General features: G+C 39.0%; 1 protein-coding gene across 1 annotated transcript in view; it reads right to left on the bottom strand.

The window, feature by feature from the left end:
• Positions 1-8951, bottom strand: part of TRMT11 (tRNA methyltransferase 11 homolog) — a 52605-nt gene extending 43654 nt beyond the window's left edge. Inside the window, exons 1-3 of the mRNA XM_023513427.1 lie at positions 8843-8951; positions 2440-2505; positions 1476-1549 (exon numbers count right to left, since the gene is read on the bottom strand). Of these exons, the coding sequence (XP_023369195.1) occupies positions 1476-1549; positions 2440-2505; positions 8843-8914 (212 nt within the window). The 5' untranslated portion in view covers positions 8915-8951. The remainder of the gene's footprint in view (positions 1-1475; positions 1550-2439; positions 2506-8842) is intronic.
• Between the last annotated feature and the right edge of the window lie 4995 nt (positions 8952-13946).

The following is a 13946-nucleotide window of genomic DNA, read 5'->3' as shown; positions in this document are numbered from 1 at the left end:
GTCTTTATTTAGTTTTGGAAGTCTTTAGAATGTTGAACTTTCTGAAGATAGGAATGATTATTTTGCAATTAATATTATAATTGGTAATAGTATACAAATGCCTGACAATTAGTTCATCGCAGCAAAAAAAAAAAAAAAAAAAGACCCATCACTAAGCTTCAGTTTAAAAGACTATATATTTAGAGGTCCAGGCAGTTCTCAATAGGATAAAGTTAACTAAATATGGGACTGTAATGCCACGACACTCTGCCCAGGGGGACAGCTTGAGGCTCTGTAAAAAAAAAAAAAAAAAAAAAAAAAAAGACCCATCAACAAGCTTCAGTTTAAAAGACTATATATTTAGAGGTCCAGGCAGTTCTCAATAGGATAAAGTTAACTAAATATGGGACTGTATCCAATTCAACAACAACAGCAGTCATGTATGACAACATAAAGCATTGTTAACCATGTTAATAAAAGTAGACCTATGTAGATTTTATTTTTTTTTGAGACAGAGCCTCAAGCTATCCCCCTGGGTAGAGTGAGTGCTGTAGCATCACAGCTCACAGCAACCTCCAACTCTTGGGTTCAAGTAAGTCTCCTGCCTCAGCCTCCCAAGTAGCTGGGACCACAGGCACCCACCACAATGCCCCACTATTTTTTAGTTGCAGCCGTCATTGTTGTTTTGGCGGACCTGGGCTGGATTTGAACCTGCCGCCTTAAGTGTATGTGGCTGTCACCTTAGCCACTTGAGCCACAGGCACCAAGCCCTATGTAGATTTTTACTTGCATTATTTTATCAAATGTAATTTCTAAGGAAAAGAAATTTTTCAGCAATCTGCCAAAAGGTTCAGGAAAAAAAGCAGCTCAAAGATAGCACTAGCTGTTCAATTTTTAAGATGCTAGTCAAAAATACAGGACAATTTAATTTTTAAATCTGATGACAGAAAATTTTTCAACAGTAGGAAAAAAATGAAAGAAAATGAAAAAAGGAACAGATGTCAATGATAAGATCCAGAAATATTCAGGGTAAAAGACAAACGTCACTGCATTAATTCATACCAAGATGTGATAATAATTCCTTTCTCTAATAAATGAAACAGTAAAAAACACTTTATGTCAGTCCCCACTTTTTGTCATCTTACACTTCACCAGTCTGCTCATCCAAATAAAAACCAACCATAAGCAAGGCCTTTCTAATACTTTGGTTATATTAAATATGGCATCTAATCTATGTAAAAACATAGCATTTACATTCATACTATACTGCTACTTAATATGGAAGTTTAAAAAAATTATTCTAAAACAAGTGTTTCTACTTTTCCTCCCCTGAGATTGCTCACCTTGTTTCAGCAGGTAACTCTCCTGTTCCCCCACCACCACCCTGTGGCAAGTGCTGTAACTGCAACCTAAGGAGAGCTCTCTCCACTCCACTCCTTCCTGTCAATACAGCAAAAGTACATGCTCATTCCCAGGAGAATAGAAGTTTCTCTTACTTGGCACACACTGTCCGTTTCATTAAGTTTCTTGCAATTTCTTCAGAGGGAATGCTAAGAATCCAAAATGGTGACTGAAAGAAATAACAATATACAGCTTAATTTTAAGTGGCTACATGGCCTCATATGCTTTTATTCAAGATATCAAAAAGAAAAAAATTCCCATTTGCTACTTTCATGTAAGAATACTTGATTAGGATAATATAGTACAATTAAATTTAAATTTAGGGGGTTTTTTGTTAAACTACACAAAATGGCAAATACAAAATTAACCCTAAATTTAAATTTAATTTGCTGACGTGTTCATTTATAGGGGTATTTATAAAAGTGCTCTCACACTGTACTATATTATCCTAATTTGATCTCTTACTATCGAAGCGATTTTTATTTTGGTTAGAGTCAGATTGAGTATTCTTATATCTACAGTAAGTAGCATTATACAGCAATAAAAGTACACAAAGAAAAAGAATGGAAGGCAGAATCCACAAATTATAAGTCGTGTCAAAGAGGAAGGACTGGGAATGATTCTTTCTATCTCTATTTTCCAAAGTGTAGACTGACAAACTACAAATACAAAATGTAAACCTCATATGTTCAGTCTTACACAATGAACAATTTCAAATTTTAAAATGTTTTCCAATGTAAGCCCAAAATTCAGCCAAATTCTAAATTCTAATTCTAAATACACATCAACAGAAGACAGCCCTTATTTCAGTGGAAGGATAGATGCAAATCATGGCACAACTGTTCAATTAAAAATTAAAAACTAATAAAATAAATGAACACTAAAATCTAAATTATTTTCCAAAGCCACAATTTTTCCTACAGTATCCCTTTGACTCCACTGCCTCTAGAAACAAATCTCAGTAAGCACACAAATATGAATTTACAATAAGCAGTTCTCTTCAAATCCAAGGTTCTATTATAAGCATACTACATACAGTCTAATGAAAATTGAACTTACCTTTCCATAAGTTTCCTGACTGCTAGTGAACTGTCCTCCAAAAAGTGAAAGCAAAGACTTTATTTCCTACATTGAAAATATTATAGAAAGAGTACATTTTAATACAGAGAGTTCAAAGTCTACTAAGACAGACAGGTATAATATGACTCACAAAATCAAAAAAGTGGACTGATGATCTACTTGAAGAGGCATTTAAGTTTCAATATCAAACATAATTCAGGGTTCTGAAAAAATTTAATAGTCATAATCATAACTATTTAAAAACTTGAGAAATTTGAGACAATAGGAAAGATGCCAAAGACCTGATCATAAAAAATCCTGATTTTGAAAAGAGAAAAAACAGATTATAGAAACTACAGATTAGTAAATCTGACAATTGATCAATAAAAAAGAAATAAATAGCTAGGCAGATAATTTGAGGATGTTTGGAAGTAAACAAATAAGTAGGGTGCATCGTAATGGATTTAACAAATACGTTAACTTAATCTTCTCTTCTTTCTGGACAAAGTTACAGAACTAGAAAGTTAATTAACTCAATAGATATTTTAAAAGCATCGTGGAAAATTAAAATCTATTCAGATAGTGTCCGTATTCTCTGAAGCTATCACTTTATACTGATAAATACAAAATGACTACACAGATTTTATCATTCATGATACTAACAATTTAACTCCTTAAATAACATAAAGCAGGTAAAATCCTACTATTCTGTGCAGGTCTTACAGAGAAGTAACCTACTGAGAGGTAAGTGTCCCCGCTCAGGCTGCTCACAATCCCCTATTCTCCCAACCAGAAGGAGCTTTTAAAACCAAGCCCACCATGAGACACAGCTATTAAAAAGCAAAACAGATACCCAGAACCAGGAAGTTTCCAACTCCAAGATCATTTTATATTATAGCATGTTGTAAAATTAGCTTTCATTTAAAACATTCGAGTACAACCAAGCTAAAATACCACTTTGCTGCACCCGAAATACAGTTGAAAATCAGCAACAGGTTAAAACATAAAGATCCGAAGAGTTGAGGGGGGAAAAGGGCTAGATTATCTGAAGTTGTATGGCATAGCATTAGTTCTACTATCCAAACTGAAGCAGCCACTTAAAATTGAGAATAAACATGATAATCCAAGTTGCAAATTGAAAAGCAAAACATGTTTAAACTACTCCATCAACCTACTTGACAAAGTGAAACACAAGATTTTCAATAATTACATGGAAAATTCACTTTCCAGTTGAGAATTTTTCTACACTAGGAACAGAAGAGAATTTACATTGAACATTGGATAGAAAAATGTGGCATGATCTGGGGCACATGTAATGCATTAATTCACATGAGCTTTTCAGTTATTTCAGCCTCTCTTTCATCCATACAGGTTGTTTCAGAATAGCAATAAAATCCAAGTGTATGAACTTTATTTTTAGTATAATAAGACAGCTGCCAACTAAAATTGAACCTAATTAACTCTAATATACGTAAAACTGGACCACACATTTCTAATCTCTCATTTTAATTCATAAAGGCAGCCTCTCATTACAGATTTCCTGACTACTGGTTCTACTGCCCAAAAGTACATATTTTTTTCTTTATTTCAAAATTTTAATTCTTTTTCTATTATTTTAGTGGAGATGGGGAGGGAGAGTCTCACACTTACTCAGGCTGGTCTTGAACCCTTGAGCTCAAGCAACCCACCTGCCTCAGCCTTCCAGAGTGCTAGGATTACAGGTGTGAGCCACCATGCCCCGCCCCAAAAGCACAGACCATCATTTTCATTGCCTTCCCCAGATGGGATCCTATTTCACTCAACTCAACATATTAAGCAACTAATACATGCAAGACCCTGAGCTACACAAAAATAAACACATATTTATCTTGGGGAGCAAAGTCTAGGAAATTAAAATATTTAACCTCACAACTGAAATATGAGGTGGAAAGTCGTACATGCTCTCAAAGAAGCAAAAGGTATAAGAGTGCAAGAAAGGAAATGATTACTTCAGGTTTAAAAGGATGTTTCATGGAAAGTGACTTAAGCCCTGAAAAACAGGAAGACTCCAAATGACAGAGGACTTCCACTTTCAGGGATGCAAACTAAGTAATTCAGTCTCTGTGAAAGAGACTCCTGCTAGAAAGAGTTGGAAAAGCCAGACTCTTTACTGTAAGGCATGGAGGGATATCAGGAATTACCACACAATGATCCAAGACAGGACAGAAATTCCAAGGTCGAGCTACATTTTCCCTAAGACATTTACGAACTCCAAAAGCAGGTATCAGAGTCAATAGCGCTTCTGACAACCTAATGGAGGGAAAGACACACACACACAAAAAGTACAGAGCCACACATGGGGAAGAGAGACTTGATAACTACCCAGTTTAGATTAGGATCTCCAAAAGTTACAGTCCTCGATAGTACGTGGGAATCAGAACACAACAGAATTTAATACCTGAAAACGAATTAAAGTGATTACTCATGCTCCTGTGTGGTCCCCCATCCTCTTCAAGAGGATGTATATATCACCCTAGGCCTGAAATTATTTCTTCAAATAAATGTTCAAATATAGCATATGGCACATATTAAAAAAAACAACTCAGACCGGGCTCCCACCTCGCAGGCCACAGGCCATGGGTAGGGGGGTCTCCATGTGGACAGCCTCAGCCCGCCCAGGGTGGCCACGACTCAGGCTGCACTGCTGTGATCCACCACCTTCTCCTAAAGAGGCATCCTGACTTACCTCCACACTTTCATACTGAAGAATGCATCACATTGATTGCTTAAGGAATGTCACAAAAAATCACAACATTCTGAAATTTTTTGGTCATTGCAATCATCTTGATGGGAAGATGAGAAAATGTTTGAATAAAGAGGGCACTGACAAGAGGACCAAGAGCAGATAGCATGGTGAGGGGATGTGAAAGAGACTTTTTAATCCTCAGGGGAATCTGAAAAATAAATTATATTTCCACTGGATGCCTTGGCTGAGAGAAGACTCTTGCTTGATAGCTGAAAGAACCCTATCTTACTTGGTCTCTGTGACTCTTTGAATGGAAAGTGACCCATAAGAAATTGAACCATGGAAAAATATGGAAACTCTGGATTCTGAGTATTTGTTGGGCAGAGCCTTTAGTTACTGTTTCTCTACCAACAAACCTGACTTCTATCATGTTTCTTGCCTTTGTTTACAACCAGTTGACACTTGAGTAACTTATCTCCCTTTAGAAAATAATTTAAGTAAAACAAACAAGGTTCGGCGCTCATAGCACAGTGGTTACAGTGCCAGCCACATACACCAAGGGTGGCGGGTTCAAACCCAGCCCAAGCCAGCTAAACAACAATGACAACTGCAACAAAAAATAGCCAGCATTGTGGTGGGTTCCTGTAATCCCAGCTACTTGGGAGGCTGAGGCAAGAGAATCACATAAGCCCAACAGTTTTAGGTTGCTGTGAGCTGTGATGCCACAGCACTCTACCAAAGGTGACATAGTGAGAGTCTATCTCAAAAAAAAAAAAAAATGTGATCCTCATTTTCAATGAATTTTCAGCTTTCCTCTAATACCTGTATTCTTCTCTACTCAGTGTTTTTACTTGGCCTTGACAACTCCTTTGCTCTCAATGACTATTTCAAATTTTACTATGTTTCTCAATTTCTCCATTCAACTGCTGACCCATCAACTCTCAAGAAATAACCTCAACTCATCCTTTACCTAGAAAACAGGCCCTTGGACAACTACCTCATACCCATCTTAAATCTCCTTTGACCAATCTCCCCTTCTACTGAAAGAGGAACACCTCCCATGGTGCCCTTATATCCATTCTTCTCATCCTCTCAGCTCACAAACACACTCAAGCTCAACGTCTTCATGGAAGGAGTCCACTCTAGAACCTAAGTCCCCCTCCAACTGTTAACCAACCTCTTCCTTTCCTTCTTATGCTCTAATTAAGAACAGTCCACTTTATCCCTCCTCACTTATTTTCCACTGACTATAAACCAAGCACTCTGGCTTCTCCCACTAAAACTCTACACAACAGACTAGCAAAATCACCAATTAATTACCTTCTAATAGAGAGTATCAATGAACATTTTTTTCATTCTAACTAAAAAACCAACTGCATTCAACATTATCAATTTATCCCTGCTTCTTAAAACTTTGCCCTCCTAATTTCTGTGGCCTCACATCTCTCTTATCCTTACAGAGGGATAATTCTTTTTTTTTTTTTTTTTTTTGAGACAGAGCCTCAAGCTGTCCCCCTGGGTAGGGTGCCGTGGCATTACAGCTCACAGCAACCTCCAACTCCTGGGCTCAAGCGAGTCTCTTGCCTCTGCCTCCCAAGTAGCTGGGACCACAGGCGCCCGCCACAACGCCCGGCTATTTTTTGGTTGCAGCCGTCATTGTCGTTTGGCGGGTCCGGGCTGGGGATTCGAACCATGCCACCTTAGGTGTACGTGGCTGGCGCCTTAGCCGGCTGAGCCACAGGCGCCGAGCCCAGAGGGATAATTCTTACAGAAGATAACTTCTTATCTTCTTCATGGCCTCCCTTTTTGGACCCTTCATACTTCTACTTTCAAACACCTGTACTTAGCCCACCATTCTTTTAATGTTATGCTTTGAGCAATTTCATCCTCTCTCTTCATTTCCATATGCAGAAAACTCCTAAATATTGACTGCCAGTCCAGACCACCCTGTGCGTATTCATATATCCACTGCCTACTGGTCATCTACATTTGATGTCACACGTGCACATCAAATTCAGTATGCCCAAAATTTAAATCATACTTCCGCTTGTGTTCCATATTGTAAATGGAGACACTCCTATACGCACCCAAGGAGTCATCCTTCACTGGTCCCTCTTCCCCCCACATTTAAACAATCCAGACCCAATGATTTTATCACTTAAGTATTTTTCCCATTTATGCCATCCTTTTACCCCTTGCCCTAGGTTAGGCCTGCTTAATCTAACAGACTCCCAACTAGTTCCTGATGCCAGTCTTATTCCTCTCAAATTCATCCTCCATATTGCTTTCAAAATGATTTTTTTAAAAGTAGATTTTGTGGCTTCTCTACTTAAAATCAGCCAATAAACACCTCTTCCAAGCTCGAGGGTATTCAAGGCTTTGCATTTTCTAGCCCCTTTCTACCTACCTTGGTCTCTTCTTCACCACTCTCAATCGCACAGCTGGTGATTAATTAATAATGAACAGCCTGTAATTCTAATTTACATATTTCTCTCCCTGGGCCAACTAATTCCTACTCATCCATGAGTGTAAGTTGTCATCCCCTAGGGAAAGCCTCCTAAAGATTCCCCTTCTGTATGTTCTCATATTTCTTACCAAAACTCTATGCAACAGCTCTAGCAAAATCACCAACTAATTACCCTCTCATAGAGAGCATCATTGAACATTTTTCACTCTTTTCTAACAACAACAAAAAAAACTGCGTTCAACATTATTGATTTATCCTTTCTCCCTAAAATGTTGCCCTCCTAATTTCTGTGGTCTCACACTCCTCTTATTCTGCATCTCTCTCTCATTGCATTTACCACCCTTATTTTATAATTCTACGCTATGTGTCTGCTCGGTTGTTTAGTATAAAGAGTAAACTACTTGGAGGAAGAGGCTGTTTGTGTCATCCTTATATCCCCAGAATCTGCACATTCCATTATAGGCGCACTGAAAATGTTTCTTCTCTTTTTTTTTTTTTTTTTTTTTTGAGACAGAGCCTCAAGCTGTCCCCCTGGGTAGAGTGCTGTGGCATTACAGCTCACAGCAACCTCCAACTCCTGGGCTCAAGCGAGTCTCCTGCCTCCGCCTCCCAAGTAGCTGGGACTACAGGCGCCCGCCACAACGCCCGGCTATTTTTTGGTTGCAGCCGTCATTGTTGTTTGGCGGGTCCGGGCTGGGGATTCGAACCCGCCACCTTAGGTGTACGTGGCTGGCGCCTTAGCCTGTTGAGCTATAGGCACCGAGCCTGAAAATGTTTCTTAAATGAATAAATAAAACACTTTCCAAGTTGTCTATCATCTAATTCCTACTACTACCCCCTCCACTGAGTTTGACACGCATAATCTGACATTTAAAACAGAACATTCCATTTCTGCCAGATGTCTCTATCCTCTGCTAGAAGAAAAGCACCTGGGGTGAGACGACCGGTCATATTCACCTGCCTAATTCTGGTACTTGGCACACAGACATATAAATGAATGAAAATGCTTAGCCAGACTTCTCTCCCACATCCTCTGCTAAGTTCACCCCGCCCAACCCGCCAAAGGATTGGATTGGAGACGCGTGATCTGCCCCGACCAACACAGTTCCCCGAATCCCCGCATCCTCGGGCTGTGCAGGTCACCCCCACCCCACTAACTTCACTCGGCTGCCCTCTTCTGTCCGAAACTGCGGGGGAAACTACGGGCTCACCGGCAGGCGGAATTCCAGGTGCTCCTGCGCCATGAGCAGCAGATACCTGTTCCAGGTGCACGGCGGCGCCATCGCAGCTGCCTGCGTGCGCCTGCGCGCGCCTGCGCGCTGTGCCCGGGCCCCAGCCCCTCCTGGAGGCGGAGCCCGTGGACCGGAAACGGAAGCACGGCGAGGCAAGGGCTGTCCCGTCGTTCCTCGCGCCCGGAGGCCGATCCGCAGACCCAGGTCGGCGGTGTTTCTTCACCTGTCAGGCTGTGGTCTCTGATTAGGAGCCGCTGGTGCGAGGGGCAGCGTTGTTTTTAGGAGCAGATTACAATAAAACATTATAGTCCCCAGTGACCGTTCCACCAGGAATAGACTTCCAGCTTTCTCTACAATTCTTCAAATCTGGACTGCATTTTACCTTTTCCATGGAGATTTCGACCATCTTAGGTTTTGGAGTCTGACCTCCCTGGACCACTCATTTAACATTTAGTATACTTTCGTATTTTTGCAACAACTTTTCAAAACCACAGGCTTTATATGCCGATTAGAAAAAGCGCTTTAGGACCGAAATAATCTCTTACGGTTCATTCTGTGCTTAACACAAACCAAACACTCAAAAAGTCTGCGATAATACGCATTAGGGTGTATTATTTATTAGACAAACACGACTAATCCACAGCCAACTGTAAATTAAAACCATCAATGAAAGTTGTTTCTTACTATTCACACTGGCACAGATTTAACGGTAACAATATATAAAATACATTTTAATTGTATATTCTATGTATATATGCTATTGCTTTTGAGAGTACTGGGCCTTTTGCAGTGTTGAGACCTATTTCTTTTGCATTCCACTGTGAAACTCTGCAAAGTTCAAAAAAGTAAGTATCTGACGAACCTCCAGCACCATGTTCCAGGAACATGGTTGATGCTTAGTGGTAAGAATAGGCTGGGATGTCAACTTAGATCCATAGATCCTCAGTTATCTTCTTAAGCAAATGTCTTAACCTCTCTGAGCCTGTTTCCTTATCAAAAGTGAAATAATAGCACCTACAGCAAAGAATTGTTAAAAGGATTAGATGGAATAATGTTATAAATTTTTAATTAATGCCTGGCATACTGAGTGGGGCCAATAAATGACATTTAGGGAAGACTTTTTTCTTAAACTGAGAGAATTCCTATTAGCAAAAGGTCTACCTTTGTTAGGAAAATTTCTTAGGTCCGCTTGAGGTGAACTTAAAGAGCATAGAAGTCTCTTGGCCCCAAAGCTCAGAAAAAGAGATGAAAGTACACTCTGAGACAAGAAAAAGTTGTTTACTCTTCAAAAACAGAGGCCAAAGTGGGACAGAAAACCAATGAAATAGTAGAAGGATGATGCAAAATTTGTCAAATCTTAAGTAAAATTTCCAAACATGGAATTTTGATGGGGCTGCTGTTTAGGGAATATCAAAGAATTACTGACTTTCATGCCTATGTTAATATGATTCCATGTAGAGACAACATAACAGACAACAGAGCCTAAAATATCCTCTTTGAATCAAGTTTCAGTGATTTTTCACCTGGGATGCTTTGCTATAGGATCAGGACTAAATCTATACTAAATCTTCACTCAAGAAAGGAGCAGGAGAGCAAATACATTAAGAATCTCAAACTGTTGGATACATGGTCTGAGAAAGTAAAGATTAACCATCTGCAGGGCACTAGGGTTAGTGTGAAACCAATCTGAAACCAGTTAAACTGCCTTCCAAGGCCTCATCAAGTGTTACTTAGTACAGCAATTAAGGAGAAGTAGGACAGTAAGGACTTTGGTAGTCAAATTGGCATCTAGAGCAGGGATGTTTCTGGCTTCTCTGGGCCATACTGAAAGAATACACAAACACTACCAAAAGCTGATGAGTAAATAAATATGTCCAAGTATAATTTTCATGGTCTTTGCCACCAAAGATAAGCAAAAAAAGTCCTCATATAATAATCCTAACTGTGCAGTGGTGCGTTCAGAGAGTCTTTTAAAATCATTGAACAGGTCCAAAGTTTGTGATCACTAATGTAGAAAATGTACATATCTAAGTAATAAAATGTCTTGGGTTTTTCAATATTTTTTATTAGAAAAGTAGGCAACATAAAACTAATGGAATAATTAAGACTGTATTGGAGAAACTAATTGGAACAATATCTGGTTCAATGGAAGCAGTTAGAATTCTCAATTCTCAAAGTGAACATCAGATATTTTGGTTATAATTTTACTCTTAATGTACTTCACTTTTGAAAATAGTTGCTCAGAAATGTAGGAGCTTCCAAAATATAGGAATAAGATATGATTGTGAAGCCAGGGATAATTGTCTCTGGGAAAATAGGACTTGTAAAAGTCCAGCAAAGAGACATAATCAAATTTTTCTATAAGTTGAATGTCAGACTACAGCACTATATATTCTATTTAAGAATTGGCAAGTAACATATTTATGTTGACTGAACATAGAGTCACAAATGCACCAAAATGTTATCTTCCCAGAAATTTTAAAATGTTTTCAAATTCTTGCACCAAATCAAAAAGCAAGGCTGCATATTTTTTCCCAGTTCACAGGGCTGCCAACATAGCAAATGCATAAAATTGTTTGCCTTAACTTGTGCTCCCCATAATTTTAGTTTCATTTGGAATGCTGTTACAGTTTAAAATATCATATTGGTAAGTTGGTTTTCACCTTGAAGATGCATATTTAACTCATTTAAATGAGCAGTTAAATCCACTAAAAATGCAAAATCTGTAAAGTCAAATTCTGGCACAAATTTGCTTTTGATACCATAAATGACTTGATAATATTTTTATGAACTTCATAGTATTGGCTTGGTGCCTGTAGCTCAACAGCTAGGGTGCCAGCCACATACACCAGAGCTGGTGGGTTTGAACTCAGCCTGGGCCTGTCAAACAATGACAACTACAACAACAACAACAACAAAAACACAGCCAGGCATTGTGGCAGGCGCCTGTAGTCCCAGCTACTTGGGAATCTGAGGCAAGAGAATGGCTTAAGCCCAAGAGTTTGGGGTTGTTATGAGCTGTGACACCACAGCACACTTCTGAGGGTGACGACATAGACTCTGTCTCAAAAAAAAAAAAAAAAGAAATTCACAAGGAAATGATGATGATATCTGCATGTTATCCACCCCCATAAAACTAAAGCAATGTATGCGTACAAATAGCAAGAACATGCGTATGTTTATTTTATATGATAGGACATTATCATCTACAAAGTTCACACTTAAGAACTGCACAACCCATTTCCACCAAAATAAAAAGTCACAAAAAATTCTAATATTTTAAGTAAGTTTATGATCATGTGTTGGGCCACATTCATAGCTATCCTGGGCCATGTGCAACCTGCAGACCATAGATTGGACACCCCGATCTAGAGACTTTTTTTTTTTCATTTGTACTATAAGAAATGAGGAGGTTCATAGTCTGACTTTTGGGAACTGATCTAAAGCCCCATCCATGTTCCTTCTTTCTAGGGCAGGCTTCTTAAGAGACTTGGCGCCTTCTTTGAGGCTGCTATTAATGCAAGCATTGAAGCCTCTGGTATAAGCTGCCTATTACTAGAAAACCAGAGGCCATTTCTGGGAAGTAAGGACCAGGAATTAAAGAGGAATTTTGAGCTTTGGTTTATAACATGCCACTTCACTGTTGAGGCTAGTAGGAAATAATCAGGAATATGAATTCAGACTTAAGTAGCTAGAGTTGATTTAAGTATGATTTCAGGTCCTCCAGGTCAAATTTCCAACAAGCAAGATCCCCAGAAATGGAGAAAAGTAGATCCCATTCTTTCAACCTGCCCCAAACAAACCTGGGGGAACCTATGCCCTCTAATTTGGTATCTGTGAAGAAAGATCTGTGCACAGAAAAAAACATGAAAGAAAATGAGCTAGAGATTCAGCATTCTCTCTTAGTCATCCTCAAACTCTAGTGCTGCCATGATTCAAATAATTCAGGGCCATACATTTCCAGGCAAACATGATATGGCTGCTTGATTGAACTAAACTAGAGAATTCTCTTCTTATTCTCTTCAGCAAATGGCTGAAATAGAAAGTTTTCTGAAAGGATCCTAACTTAGGGCCCGCCATAATTGCCTCTCTGGATCAGTCCTTAGCTTGATTCTTTGGTCTGCAATGAGATTAAGATTGCAGGACACCAAAAAGCTTTCATTTTTCTTTTACTCTGCTCCAAATACAAGGTTAAGCAAGACCTGGATATTATCCACTCTGCTCCAGGCTTCAGCTTTGCAGGTTCGGGGTTTTGCACAGATTCTCAAAATTAGCTGCACATTGGAATTACCAGAGGAGTTTTTTAAACACTGAGGACTAGAATCCATCCTTGGAGACTAAAATTTAATTTGTCTGAGGTGTGGCCTGACCAAGATTTTTAAAAGCTCCCCTGTTGTTAATTTTAGTGCGTAAAACTTAGAACCACTATAGCAGGAATTATCAAACTATGGTCCTAGGAGAAGCAGCACCAGTATCACCTGGAAAACGTTTAGAAATACAAAATCTTTCCTGACACCCAAACTCCCCGAATCAGAAATTGTGGGGATAGGTCTAGCAGTTGGTTTTAAAGAAGTCCACCGAGTAGTTCTGAAGCACACTAAGGTTTAAGAAGAACTTCCTGGGAAAAAAGGGGATGGATGAATGGGCTTCACATCCCAAAAGCCCCTGGTAGCACAGATAAATTGCATGTTTTGTTGTCTTCTTACCCACTTTTAGGGAGAGAATTTATGTGATAAATTTTCAAAGTGCTGCAAATATTTTTCTCTGAGGAACGTAATACAAAAATATTTCTCTCTTGCCAGCTGGGTTGAGAATTAATCTTAAGATAATCTCTTTAGCTGAGAAAACATCTGAAATAAGCCTACTTCAGTTAGGTGATTTCCTGTGGGCCACATATGCAGGCCAGAATGAAGGCTTCAGAAAAATTAAAACATGTCTAATGACAAAGTAAGATAAATGTGTTCCAAAGGCAAGGCGAAAAGTAGAGGAAAAGACAGCAAGATGGCAGGGGCTGTACAATACTTTTTCATAGCCATGTAAATGTTTGGTTATTAAATGCTCGAAATGCCAAGTGTGGGTGGAT

The sequence above is a fragment of the Otolemur garnettii genome, unplaced genomic scaffold (genome assembly GCF_000181295.1).
Source record: "Otolemur garnettii isolate 467f Iridium unplaced genomic scaffold, OtoGar3 scaffold00002, whole genome shotgun sequence".
Taxonomy (NCBI): Eukaryota; Metazoa; Chordata; class Mammalia; order Primates; family Galagidae; genus Otolemur; species Otolemur garnettii.
This window is presented reverse-complemented; position numbering and strand designations above follow the sequence as displayed.